The sequence below is a fragment of the Ambystoma mexicanum genome, chromosome 4q, assembly GCF_040938575.1.
Source record: "Ambystoma mexicanum isolate Mex_15411 chromosome 4q, UKY_AmexF1_1, whole genome shotgun sequence".
NCBI lineage: Eukaryota > Metazoa > Chordata > Amphibia > Caudata > Ambystomatidae > Ambystoma > Ambystoma mexicanum.
In genome coordinates this window covers 980,563,141-980,577,690 of record NC_090928.1, presented here as the reverse complement: position 1 = coordinate 980,577,690, position 14,550 = coordinate 980,563,141, and the positions used below count along the sequence as shown (strand labels likewise).

At 48.1% G+C, this 14,550-nt stretch overlaps 1 protein-coding gene across 1 annotated transcript in view; it reads right to left on the bottom strand.

Moving 5' to 3' along the window:
• FLVCR1 (FLVCR choline and heme transporter 1) overlaps nucleotides 1–12,824 on the bottom strand; it is a 379,457-nt gene extending 366,633 nt beyond the window's left edge. The window contains exon 1 of the mRNA XM_069608541.1: nucleotides 11,935–12,824. Coding sequence (XP_069464642.1) covers nucleotides 11,935–12,585 — 651 coding nt within the window. The 5' untranslated portion in view covers nucleotides 12,586–12,824. The remainder of the gene's footprint in view (nucleotides 1–11,934) is intronic.
• Between the last annotated feature and the right edge of the window lie 1,726 nt (nucleotides 12,825–14,550).

The following is a 14,550-nucleotide window of genomic DNA, read 5'->3' as shown; positions in this document are numbered from 1 at the left end:
AGGCCTATAGGGCAGCGGCGCAACTGTCACACCTACACGCCTGGCAGTCGAGCACAGCCCGCCCCAGATGGGTGGAACTGGAGCAAGCCCAGCTCCCGCTCCCCCTCCGGTTCCTCCCTCACATCCAACCCTCTCTCAGGGCGCGCTGGAAGGACATCCTACTGACAACGAAGCAGACCCTAAGCTCCTGGGACTGGGCTCTAAAGCAGAAAGGAATCCCGAGGGGCCGAGGCCCCCTTTCGCCGATCTTTCACAATCCCGACTTCTCCCCGGGATCTCTCCCCCGCAACTTCCAGAATTGGATAGACGGGGGCCTTGAAACCCTGGGGCAGATGTACTCCGAAAACAGACCCCGGACCTTCGAACAGTGCAAGGAGACTTTTCGGCTTCGAGAGAGGGACAGGTTCACATACTGCCAGCTCCGCCACTGGTGTTCACACCCCCAGACCCTCCAGGCGGCAACTCGCCCCCCGACTCCACTGGAGCTAACCCTCGCGGATCTGCCGGCTAGAGGAAGAACTTCAGCCATATATAGATGCTTCTCGGGGGACTTTCTGGCGGCAAAAACTCGATCCATGGCTCAGTGGGAGGCGGACCTAGGCCATCCGTTCGATGACCAAACTTGGGTAGACATATGGTCCCGCACCCACTCCTCCTCCACCTGCGTCACCAACAAAGAATGTGCATACAAACTCACCCTGCGCTGGTATTACCCCCCTCTCAGACTCCACCACATGAATCCACAAGTGGACCCCGCCTGCTGGAGAGGCTGCAGTCAACCAGGCTCTTACTTTCACATGTGGTGGACATGCCCCAAGATCCAGCAATTCTGGACCAGGTGTCTCTCAACCATTGAACAAGTCACCGGCTCCGCCCTCCCACTGGACCCTGAGACAATTCTACTGGGGATCCCGGTCCCCGGAATCTACCCCCGCTCCGGCAACAGGGCAAAGCTCCTCACACAATGCCTCTTGGCGGGCAAGACAGTTCTGGCCCGTTTCTGGAAGTCGCAAGACGGCCCCTGCCTAGCCCACTGGTGGGGAAAATTGTGGGACATTTTAATAGCGGAAAAGGTCACCGCTGCGAGAGCGGGGACTCTGCACCGCTTCCAGAATGTATGGGCTCCAGTGCTGGACTATGATCAGCGATTTCCTGCAATGACGTTCAAGCCAATCAACGCCCGTTGGGCCCTGGGGGACCTGGAGAGTACGCACCAGGCGGGGGTGATAGACTGAATCTTTGGCCCGGGAAAACCGGAATGATGGGGGGAAAGGGACACAAAGCCAGAATCTTTTCTTTGCAATGTTATACTGCCACCCGATACTGTTTGTAACCTATACTGCCTTGCTATAAATAAACATATTTAAAAAAAAAAAAGAATGCCACAGTACCGAATCCATACTCAAACCCAAACCCAAAGCATCAGGGGGGAGACGCTTACCCACAAGACCACAAGAACATGTTAAGGATCCCCTTGAGCAGCCTTTTGGTTTTAAAACGCTCCTGCCTTGGGCTATTTTCAATGCGTTTATGAGTAGTCTTCTGAGAAAGAAATGTTTATTTGGGGGTTTGTTTGTTTCTTTATTTGATAATGCGCACCAAACCCTCAGGTAGCTAAGAGCAGGGGTGGGCGTCGATGCCTGGTAAGATGCAACACTAAAAAAAGATTTAAAAAACATTCAGTTACAGCACTGGGTAGAGAGGCAGTGGAGGCCAGTGAAGGCATCAGGGCCTTTCAGCCATTTCAGTTGAAGAGGGACTCGAGCCTCAAGGTGACACCCACTACTGCCCCCATGTTGCCAGTCAGCAGGCTTATAACACAGCAATATATTCCTTTTTAGATTACTTTCATTCTGGGGCTTTAAATGTGCGCTTTGCAGTGCTTGTCTGACAAGCTGTGTTTGTTGGAGCCCTTCCAGCCCGCACTTCTCTTGAGTGTTATCAACTCGTTGCCTTTTACCTCTGGTTCCGCCCCATCAGCCACTTGCTGACAAAGAAGCATTTATAGCTTTTCAGTGGGCATTTAGTGTTTCAGCCAGTGCTGTCATTGGGCTGGATCTTCCCATATCTGGCAAGAAATGTCTCCTGGATCTCAGATCCGGCTCCGCAATCCTGGGGGATCGAAATGCACTCCTGTGTGCACTCTATTTTCAAATGCTGAGTGCGTTCCATCTGTTCAGGTCTGGCGCGATTTGAACCGTAGCCACTAGGATGAGAGGCAAGACACTTCATTCACAAGACCACTTGACGGTCTGAGCAGGAGTGCTCTGAAATCCCATATCAATGTTGCACTGTACAGGAAATATTGATATGCATCTCTGGGGGATTTAAAAGGTGTGCACATTTTGTACTTTGCAGACATTAGAAGAAATTCAGCTATTTTCCAGGTGTTCATGATTAATCTTTGCAGGGGCTGAGACGCAAGCGTTTATTGGGGCGACTAAAATAATCCCCCATCCCGACTACGCTGAACCCCACACTCTGTAATTTCTTAGTGTGCTCATTGAACTTCATTGTGAGCATGCCATTCCAAGATGGCTGTGCCATTTTGCTATGTACTGGAGTGCTGGGGCTGGTTAAATGGAGCCCAGGATTGGCTGTGGCCTGCTAGATTTGGCCAATGAGGAGGCCGGCAGGCTTGGCCGGCCTTCCTCCAAAGGCCCGATCCTAAGGCCCCCGTCTACCCCTGTCAACAACGGTATGCCAGTCGCCTGCATGCCTGCGTCCCCAGTATGTGTGTACCCCCAACCCTGCTGCCATCTGTATGCTTGTACCCCACCCCCTAACCTCCCAAGTAACCTGGTGTACCCTTGGGGTTCATTGCACACCTCTCCCTACCCTGGCAAATGTGTGTAGCTGCCCATAATACCTGCGACCTGCAGCACGCTATTGCCCTTCAATCTTAACTTATCTATAGTATGCACTTACCTCCCCGCATCTAGTGGCTGGCCTCATACTATTTTATGTTGATTTCTACCATGCATCCATGCATGGCATGCCTCCTCTGTACTATTATGTCTGGCACCATACACCTACCATTTGATTACAGCTTTACATATATGAGTCGCTGCTGCCATGCAACATGTGGCTGACACCTTGTATATGTTCACTATTTATGACCACGCAACTGCTTGTAGCTGCCGCCATATAAGACGTGGCTGACACCATGCTTTGCTCACTGTATCTGACCATGTAAACTTTATGTTTGCAACATATAGTCTGCCCACAGAACCATGTCATCTATGTCATGCACTTTGTAATCCTATAAAGCAACATGTTTGTATGCTCTCAAATGCACTTATGTAACCAAGTACGCCTTCTTAACAGCACCACAATGCCTCAGGGCAGTGGGCGCTTTACAAATTCAAATAAATAAATACACAGAACAATTAAATCACAACACTGTGGGACTGTTAGGCATACATGGCACTGATATGTAGACTGGCTGCATCTAAATGCCAGTCTAGCCACGTAATAACACTTATCACGCTTGTTTTATCATGTATGCACAGCAAAAAATGCCATGCTTGCACCCTAGGCCCCAAGCGCCTGGCACACACACAATGTGATTGTGTGTGCCTGCAGTGCTCTAGATAAGATTTTGAGGAGGGAATATTTTACAATTGGAGAGTAAATGCAATTTCAAGTGAGTAAAAATTTGTTTACTCCTTCACAAGAGAGTAACATGTATCTGAAATGTTCAGACATTTTGGGAGTAAAACTTCAGTCCCTGCATTCATCCAGTGATAGAAATGAGGACTTAAGGCACGATTGCAGGCCATGACTAACCAATCAGTCAACACTGAGGTGGTAACTGGACCATAGTGTTGGGTGAGGTGTGGCAAGCTGCACAGTGGAATGGTTCCTGCGCCAACAGTATGCCTGAATTCATGGAAATGCACAGTGTGTGCAGCTTGGGCACCTTGTACCTACCTGCTGTGCACACAGACTTTTTTTAGAGTGGTGCAAAGCTCCAATGAGGAAGGAAAACAAACTAACCAGAGGGGATTCTCATTTTGAATTATTGTGTAAATGTTACCAGGGTGAGGTTTCCCAATACAGAGAGGAAGCTAGCGCTTTGAATGACAGGAAATAAAAAGCAAACTCACCCTTGATAAGTTTCAAACTCACGAACCTCAGATAAAATGATCTCTTCAGCAAGTGCATTATCCCTGTTGGTTTAACACGTACCCTGCTTCAGTATTCAGGGTGCATGCAATACCATTCTAGACAGACAAACATATACATGCACTTGCCAGTTTACAAATTTGTCTGGTCTCGAAGTCGTACTAACTGCTTGAAAGTGGACTACCAAGCCCTGCTAGTTGCTGGATTCACTTAATATAGGAATCCCATTGCACTTCCGTACTTATTGTCTCACCTGATGTTTTAACAACACGGTATAGGAATAATCAAAGATTAGTAAGAAGAAAGGCTGAGCCAGCATGGAGGGCCTAGACCCTGCCCCTTGAAGGATACATGCAGGTGGCGCTAAACCCATTTAGCTGTCTAATTGCATTACAAACAGGTGCAGGATTCTCAAAATACCTTTGCTTTCGAGAGCAATGCTGTACAATGGGGCAAATCTTCTGCTTCAATCCTGAAAAGATGCAGTGTCTCGTGTCCAGCAACAACTGGCAAAAGCACTACAGAACATGAGCTCACTCATGGTACTGGGAGACCCGAACCTTGAAGCAAAAGCCAGTCACACCTCCCCTGCTTATACCTTTCTCATCAGGTTGTGTGAATGATCAGCGGATACAAAGTGAAATCTAAGAGCAATACAATACAATGGAAACACAAGGGCAAATAAATGATGGAGAATACTGGTTGTATAAAATACTAAATTACCTCTTGTACAGAGCCTGGGGAACGCACTCCCCCAGTGAGGGAGACTCCCTAAGGGGATACAGGGACTCCAGGCATCTCCTGTTACCTCCATGGCCCCGGGTGTCTGGCTGTCCACTGAACTCAGACTTCTCCTCGAGCACATTTTGGCCAGTGTTCGAAATTGGTATAAATATATGCACTTTAAGACCACTGAAGAGGCCTTTGCCAGACAAGTAAGACCAGTATTTCCCAATGCAGGAACACCAGTACTGCCTGAGCCCAATAACGCCATTACTGCCATGATGGCGTCACCTCCCATAATCTCCTGTCCTAGGTTCAGGCTACTGCCCATTCTGCACAACAATTCCATTCAATCTTCAGATCCACCCTTGCACACAGATGACTGTCGGCCCTGCAGAGTGTTCTGTACAGGAGAGTAGAAGCTCTAAGTGCTGCAGCTCCAATATCCTTTCAGTCTGCTGGCATATAAATTCAATTAATAAAATGTGCTATTTCAATTGGGCGTGAATGAGCCAAGGACCTTGTAGATTATCTTGTCACTACTGGTTAACACAAAAAAAAAAAGTTGGAGTGAGCTGATTATAGATAATGACGGTTGGTAGCGCTTCAAGTTCAGATCACCATGTATTCCTTGACAAATGCTGACAAGTCCAAAATAAAAGAGGGTTGGGTACTACCAGAGCAGAGTAACCTACATTAGGGCTAGTAAACCTCCCTAAAGAAAATGCTGCACATTTCTACGCAGCCCACCAAGTCTAAAGGAATTTCACGAGTAGCACTACAGACTCTTCTCACAAAGCTCGCGTGTGCATAAACTAATGGTTCATACTGCAGTGCCATCTACTGGCAGAAAGAGGACTTTTAAAAATAAAGAATTAGTTACAATCCTGCGTAAACGGTACGCATTTAAAAGTGAAATGTGGCGTACTGGCAAGAATTAAATGTGTAAAAAGGGCTGATATGCCCCTTATCTGGAGGGCTGTGTGCATATGAGGCGCTGAGGGGCGCAATGCGCTAGCACTGTATTTTTCACTAGGCATCTATCATAGATGCCCAGCAAAACAAGCATTGGCAATGCCAATAGTTTGGGCTTTTGTGTAGGCATGTGAAAGGCACTTATCAGGCACTGTCGTTGATGGTAGAAGGTGCAAAATGGTGCGAGTACCTGGGCATTTAATAGCGGTGTCTGGAAAATGACCAATACCTATACTCTAAGCCACTCAGGCCAGCACAAACAAACACACAACAGTCCCATGCAGAATGCCCTGGCACAATCACATGTGCACCCATCATTAAACATTCACTCATTACACACAAGCATACATGCACACAGATTTAAATTAATTTCCTAAAATGTCCTCCCAGTGCTCCTGCTCCCGCCCAGCACATACCAGGAAGCAAATCACACTTCCCGATTCCTGCACATGCGCACCACAGCCTGAGCATTGCTGATGCAATGCTTCACTCTATTGGTATGTGCGGGGAAGCACAGGAGCAATCCCTCACACATACAAAGATGCAGTTCCCCAGCCAGCATCCCCAATGACCCATGCAAGATTGGGGAGGCAAAACGTCCCCAGTCTTTGCATGGCCCTTTGGACATGCATGGTTAGGGAACAGAACTGTCAAGGGGAAACCAGGTTTGCCTTTGACAGTTTGAACCAACCCAGGAGTGCTCGCTCACCTGCAAAAAAACAGCTGAGGGGGAAATCAGTGTTTACACTGGGCTGGCTCCTCCATAATGGGCCATGGTATCCTAGTGTCAGTGCCCCCTCGTCTATTATGGACAAGCCACCACTGGTACACTATCAATAAATCTATGTACAGTGTCATTGTTGTGGCTGGAGATTAAACACTGTTGACTTTGAAGTCATGTTCATTGAGCACATTAAGGAATCCATAGACATGCCCCACAATAGAAGGCTACCATGGTAGCTCAGCAGGTTAAGTGACTGTTGGTGAGAGGTTACATATTTAAAACTTGCTGTAAATCTTATGACTTTTTACTATTTCTTATTGAAAAAACAAATGCTATAAAATATGTTTGGCCAGGGGATGGGTTGGGCTGGTAGTTTGCAGATCAGGGCGGGGGAACTTCTGCCCGCATAGTGAAAATCAAAAGTTGCCACCTATTAACCCACATTTTAATTTCCTAATAACTGTGGTCAGCACAATAGAAGTTTTTATTTGTGATTAAGCAGTTTGACCAGCATATAACATCTTTAGAAATATACCCTGTGATAAAATTCAAAGGAAATGGCACATAAATCACGGGGTATGTTTGTGGTAGTGCAACAAAACTAGTTAATGTAAATTAAAGATGCATGTTTCGTTTCAGTTTGGAAATGTTTTTTTTTCCTATGTAATAAACTGCACCTTTGGAAAACAATAGTGTGTACAGTATGTAGGAAGTATGCTTTTAACAGGGCTGGCTCCCACCCCAGTGATACTCATGACCCATTGATTCCTGTGGTGTCCCTTTGAAGCCAGAAGAACACAGGCTTCAAAGGTAAACCAAGAACATGTAAACGCACGAATGACTGCTGGACTATGGAGCATCTTTAAGACCCCTGGTAAGAGTTATTTGCCAGGGTGGCCGGGCAGGCCACCAGGAACGGCGTTAGGGCCTTTCAAATGAAAGGGACTCAAGTCTCAGGGGGAAGGGGCGCCGAGTACACAGGTGCTGCGGGGTCCGGGCACCCCCAGGAAACGTTATTTTCGTTAAAGTCGCTATAGGTATAATAGGATGTTTTTCTTTTTTTTTTGTAGCCAGCGCTCCCCCCTGCCTCCTCCTCCTGGGAAAACCAAACGATTACGCCCCCGTCACAGGGTCCCCCAGCAACTGCAACCATGTTGCCAGTCAGCAGTCTTGTTACTTTCTCCATTATCGTTCTGGGGCTTAAAATGTGCACTTTGCGGCGCTCGCATTACAAGCTGCATTTTCTCTTCCCACGGAATATACAGAAGTGTTATCACCTCATTGCTTTCTAACACTGGTTCCTACACATCAGCCCCTTGCTGACAAGGAAGAGTTTAGAGCTCTTCAGTGGGCATTTGGTATTTAAGCTCCCCGCTAATCGGCAGCAGTTAACCTTATCTTTGTCACCATTATAATGTATGCCCCCCACAGGTGCCTGGCTGGTTTGCTCTCAGCAAGGGGCCCACAAACATATTAATATTGACCCCACACATCTTCAGCCAAGCCTGCCGGCCCATCAATTAGGAGTGGGGCAAAGCAGCAAATAGGTGTGGGGGATGGGGGAATTGTCCCACTCTACCGCCCTCGGAGGATGCCTATGCTGGGGCCCTTATTAGTTTTCCCACAGGCACCTTTGCCTTAAACTGCCACTGCCCACTGTGCCTCGTGCTGTTTTCGCACAAAGGAAGGGAGCCCCCTCCAACCATCATGTTGAAATAGGCCTCCACGCATCTTCAGCCGAGCCTGGGTGAGGCGGTGTGTGAAATAGCTCTCAACCTTTTTCGATGCAAAGGCGAGTGAAATCACCCGATTTTCTGTTTGGCGGGTGAGAGGCCCATTGAAATGAATGGGCGTGCACGAGGCTTGGCGGGTGACTCGCCTGTTTACAAGGCGGGTGACATCCGCCAAAAGCGGGTGAGTTGAAAGCTACAAATGCCATAGCTCTCAACTCACCCGCTTTTGGCGGGTGTCACCCGCCCTGTAAAGGACTGACTCACCCGCCAAGCCCCCTGCACGCCCATTCATTCTAATGGGCGTCTCAGCCGCCAAAAACAAAATCGGGTGATTTCACCCGCCTTTGCAACACAAATGGTTGAGAGCTATGCAAATGCCGGTGGACACCCTGATAGGTTAAACGTCCATGCATTTAAAATGCCCTGGGCTCTTACAGTTCCGAGCACATGGTGGAAACAAACATCCGGGGCTGGCTTTGTGAATTTAGACCAGGTGCGCTGCTGTGTCTTGGATGGGGTGCACGCTTGATGCGTGAATATGTCATCATTACCCGGTCGGGCGCAGCAGCGACTGAGTGAGAAGACAAAGCGAACAGGAAGCTCCCGGTCTCAGCCGCAGCAGATCACGTGGAATGCTAGGAGAAAACTCGCGAGAACAGCAACTAGAAATCAAAGGACTGGGTATACACAAGCCATCCATTCATAAATTAGGAGCTGTCCAAGGCTTGTGACGCAGCATGACTTGTATAGAAACGGAAGGTGCGGGCCCGACGCTTCACGACGTTTTAAGGGGGTTTAAAGAGACATAGGGGCATTCTATAGATATGGCCTTACTCGTGAGATTTGATACAGCGCTGTCCTAACTCCAAAGATCTGATAAGCGCTTTATAAGGACCAGTTATTGCAGCACTAGCACCACAGACAGCATAAGTATGGGGGATGAGGTCTCAGTGAGACTGGATTACAGAAACAGCTGTGTGAGGCAGGCGGGGGACACGTAATCGCAAAGTGTCAAGGGGGAGGCACAGTAAGTGTCAGGGGGGAGGCACAGTCAGTCGTTTTGTTATGTGGCATAGGAACATGCAGTGCTTTGCCAGCTAGCTGGGTTAAGTACTGAAAATGGTTTTCGAACCTAGGTTTCCAGGCTACAAGGTCTGCAGTGTAGCCACACGAGATTACAAAAATGTGGCCAGAATACACTGAATTCCAATTTTAATCCCAGGCCAAGAACTAATCTAAAAAAAAATACGGGGTCTAATTATCACGGGGAACGCTACTTAGTATTCTCCCACACCACAACAGTGCCTCCAGAGGGCACGAAGGCAAGGCAATGTAAATGGGGTGTACCTGGCCCGTGGGGTTAAATTGACTATATTGGCATTTGAACACGTTTTCTCTTCTGCTACACGAGATGGCAGCATGGAAAGTAACTGCTACATTCCAATAAGCCTAGTAATGTTCATAAACTACTGCCCAATTTTCACTCCTAACATCACCCCGTAATCATTCACGTTACATTTTAATAAATATGCAAAGATTGCAAGTGGTGTTGTGGAAGGAAGTCCTAGAATTGAGCTCATGCCATTTTGAATTCCTGTGGTGCACGGGTATTGTTATTTTCCCATCTGAACCGTAGAACTACAAATTCCAGAAAGCAAAGTAATGTGAGCTTTACAGTTAGGACTGGCTGGAAATATTACACTTAATAAGTGACAACTTCATGTCTCTGTGGACTCTACCAGTGCTTAAATGCTTCAAAGAAGCCTGTGTTCCAGCCGCTGTTCTGCGTCATTCTTTGACACAGTCCTGCTCCATGTTATGCCTTATGAGCTTAAATGTCCAGTCCACCACAACAAACAGCAGTCATCATGGAAATCGAATCCACAGCTATGAATAGGTTTGTTAACTGTAGTTAGTTTTCATTTTGCTTAATTTAGGAAAATATTGAGTAGCCTGTTGTGGATAGTGTTGCATTAGGGATTTGAGACAGGGGCACAACGAAACCTACATCTGGGGCGGGGGAGGCTGTGATGGGAGGAGCCACTTCAGAAAATAACCGGGCCACTCTTGGAAGCTCTGCCCTCACTGTTCTACCCCCCACACCCCCAATGGTCTGGTGTTTATCAAATAGTACATTTTAAAGCACAATATGAAGAGTCAATGAAAGTCTTTCTTGAAAGTAGCAGCTTTTTTTACTGCATTTGTTCATGTTCCTGATCGTTTGAACTGTTAAAGGTTCAACACAGAAGCCCCTCCCCTCAGATCACATTTCCGGTGGTGAGGGGGCTGTAGATGGAGCCTGATTAACTCAATGACATTGCGCGCCTGATTTGAGATACTGATAAACTCTTCTCATATCAAAACAGAGACAGGATGATTACAAGGCGATGCTGGGGTGCAGCACTCAACAGGCTGATAAACTCCTCCATAAGCTGTTTCAAGGGCAGCTGGGTCCTCTCGCTCATAATAATAGGGGGAACCTGTCCACAGGTGTGTACCCTCTACTTGTGCCATGGTTTTAATTTAATACTCCATTTCCTTCACTAATCCATTCTCACATTAAGTAGTGCCTTACCTCTTAATCTTGCACCCTGTTCTTTTAAGAAATTGCCTAAGATTCCCACGCGAAGCCCTATTGGAGAAGTTATTCTCTCAGGGGTTGGTAAGCAGTGAGCAACAATTTAGCTTAAGAAGTGTGATACAAAATTGTTTTGCTAATTCACCATGGAGTACTTTTTCCAAAACACAAAATAATAATAAAGTGGCAATTTATATAGGGCATCAAGCTGATCAACTTCTAAGTGCTATAAACGTTACCTACTTGGGGCAATCAGTTTATCGTCCTCAGAAGAATGAAAGTCTGAGTCCACCAGACAGGGGTTTCAAATTCATGTTGCAGGACTGTTACCAACTCTGACCTTGCATTTTCTTGTCATTTCTTTGAGGCACATCTGATGCAATAAGACTGGCTTAACTGCTAAACACCCATGCCAAGCGAGGTCGCAGAGCAGAGCTGTGGAATGTATGATGCCTCAGGCTGCCGAGGCCCCTCCTGAGAATTAGGACGACACTGCTGGCTCAAATCCTAATGCCAGTGGCTGCCTTGCAGATATGACAGTGAAAGTCTTTTGCAACTGCAGGCTATACTCCTTCCCCTGATCTCCGAAATTTACCTTTTTGTTATTATACATGCTTATACGTACTGAATGGATTTAGACACTCCGTTTGTATATAAGGATGATACAGGCTTGGGAGGGGCTGAGCAGTGAGGAGCATGTGCTAGTCTGTTTGCATTACATGCCATTTCACTCTATTTCTGATCTCCGGTGTATTATCCTACTCGCCCAATACTCTCACTTAACTTTGTGTCTCTGCTTTTAAGTTCATGTGTAATTTAATCTATTCTTGAGATTCAGTGTTATACCCAGTTTAACACGTTGTAAGTTGTATATTGTTGTAACCACATAAGCCTTTATATCGCATATTGTGTATATTTTGTAACCATGTAAGCCTTGCATTTTCTTATTGCTGCACCCTGTTACCTACGGGTCTGGTGCGCATAAAAAGTGAATAAACAAACACACAACGTACATAGATCCTCATGCAACAATCACTTGTCATGAACTTTTAGTAATGCCAAGAACTAATTACCTGATTTCCCAACACGGCAGCAGCACAGGCCCTGGATACTTCCTTGGGCCCAAACCACACAGAGGCGACCCTGGAAGGCAGCCCCAAGATGAAGACCTGTGCGATGGAGCAGATGACCTGAGCAAACATGGTCACTCCAAAGAGGTCCTGCCTGACACTGGTACACTTGATCCAAGCCCCCAAACAGTTCAGGCCAGAGCCCAGGAGGGCGGTCACCCTCAGGCCCCGCTTGTCCAACAGCCAGGTGGCCGGGAAGATGAGGGGCACATAGGCCACCATGTAGACCACAGAGAGCCAGTCTATCTTGTCGCTGGTCACCTGGTAGAAATGGGTGAAGATGTTGGTGATGATGCTATACTGAATCCACTGGAAGGCGTTGACCAGGGAGTAGAGGCTGAAGACAGCCAGGATGACAAACCTCCGGAGGAAAAGCCGGGTCTCCAGGGGCTTCTTCTGATCCTCTGGGTCAGAGGGCAGCATGGCCTGCCTCTCCTCCGCTGGCACCTCCAGCAGCAGCGCATCCCCGTTGATAGCAGGGGCTGGCACTGGCTGCGTTGGTCCATGCTCCTTGTCTTGCCCATCCTGCTGCTGCGTGCTAAGCCTCCCGGGCTGGGGAAGCGGATGGTGGTTCACCAGCTCGGGATCAACCATGGTACTAGAGCTGGTACAGGATGCTGTGCGCGGCTATCTCATGGCAGAGGGCTCGCCTCTGACTGTGATGGGACCGCGGTGAGGTAGCTCGGGATAGTCGTCCACTGGCGGAGCAGGGAGAGGCGCACGTTCCCCGTGTGCCTTGGAAAATGTTACCGGCAAAGAAAGCATGTACGGCAGTCTGTCAAAGAACGCCCTACCTGATCGCCAATCAATTCAGGGATAGAGAGTGCGCGTAGCGGCCAGTCAGAGAATAGACAGCCAATAAACACTTTCCTTTTCAGCTACGGATATGGGCGGAGCCAGTCAGCAGAGCGGAGGAGGCGGTACCATGTGGGCGGTGCTAAAGTGACTGGGAGGGCTGATGTTTCAATACCGCCTTCTCCCTCGTCTGAGCTGTTTAGCTCCACACAGCTCTAAAATATACAGTGCATTTATTGGCCCGAAATGGCGTGACTCGCGTGGGCGGAGTTCGTGGGCACATTTTTCTGTTAGGTGAGCCATGTGTGACTCAGAAGAGGTTTGTCTCAGCAGCCAGTATTTGCGAATATGTCCTTGATAAAGGGAGAATATGGTGGCAGCTGCCATTCAATTTAGAGAAATCTTTTTACTACGTTTCGAAGCTGTTCAGCCCTTTGAACTTTAGGGCCTAAGTAGCAGTGGCGCCGCCAGGAGTCAAATTTAGAAAGGGGCGGGCACAGAGGGGACCACAGACAAAAGTAGGGGGCATAGACAAAAGTAGGAGAGGCGCCTATAAAAAGGCAATGTTTGACGTCAGAAGCACTACTGCAAATAATTTTTTGCTCACACCATCTACCACACACCTTTTGTGCACCTCCCCTCGCATCAGAATGAAGGCACTAGATCATTAAGTCACTAATGACCCATCAGCGGTTTATGCGCTACATTCCGATTGGAGGGGCTGGTTTTATCTGCAGGTTGACTTAACAACTCTTCATTGTTCTGCAGCATTGTTTTTTAATGCTGTGTTTCCCCCCACCCCTCTCTAACCCACCCCCACCACCTCACCCAGCCACCAACCACCCCCCAATCCTCTACCCCAAACACAGAACACATATATATTTTTTAAATGCGGCAAAAACACTGTTGCGTAGTACGCATATGTTATGCGCATGTGCGAGCCTCGTTCCGGCTCGCTCATGCGGGCTAAGAATAAACAAGGACCCGTGATGGCAGTTGCCGCTGGGACCCCACACCTACCAGACGTGTCCATTTGTCTTTGCCCGGTATGCATGCGTGTGTGTGGGGCCGCCTGGGGCATGGCCTAAAGCTAACACTGGCGACGAGGAAGTGTTGCGCGTGTGTGTGTGTGAAGCTTTCTGAAGACGTTTACAAGTCGGAGGAAGCATTCCGACACGCTACGCAGCTATGGATCCGACGCTAAGGGCCGGCAGCCATCTTAATTCCGTTGATCATGATGGTTGCGGCCCGAAAAGATGATCTTGCGCCGTTCGTGTTCTGAAAGAAAACCATTTTTGGAACCTCCACAGCTGTTGAGTTCCTGATGGCCGTGGTACTGACATTTTGATGGTGTTACAAACACCCCACGTGTGCCGGCTGACCCAACAAGCTGTCACTCAGGAGAGAGTGCCATAAAGACCCACTGGATTGGAGTTATCCTGCCTCAAGACAAGAAAGAGAAAGGTCAGTGGGGACACACTCCAGAGCTGGGAAGATAACACTGCTGAGGAGGAGCCCACCCATAAAAGGGACGGTACAAGTCATCCCAACAAGGGAGTGGGGACACCTGGCATTTTGGGATCTGGTAGGCTTGCGGCCTCTTGTAACACTGTGAGGTGCTCACGCGGTCTGCTGAAATCGGTGAACAGGATGGTGCAGTTGTTGCACCTGTGCCAGTACCACGCAGGCAACAAGGTACCTTGGCACCTATGCCAGAGTTTGACACTTCGGGGCCCCCTTCCAAACTTGGACCAAAATGGCAAC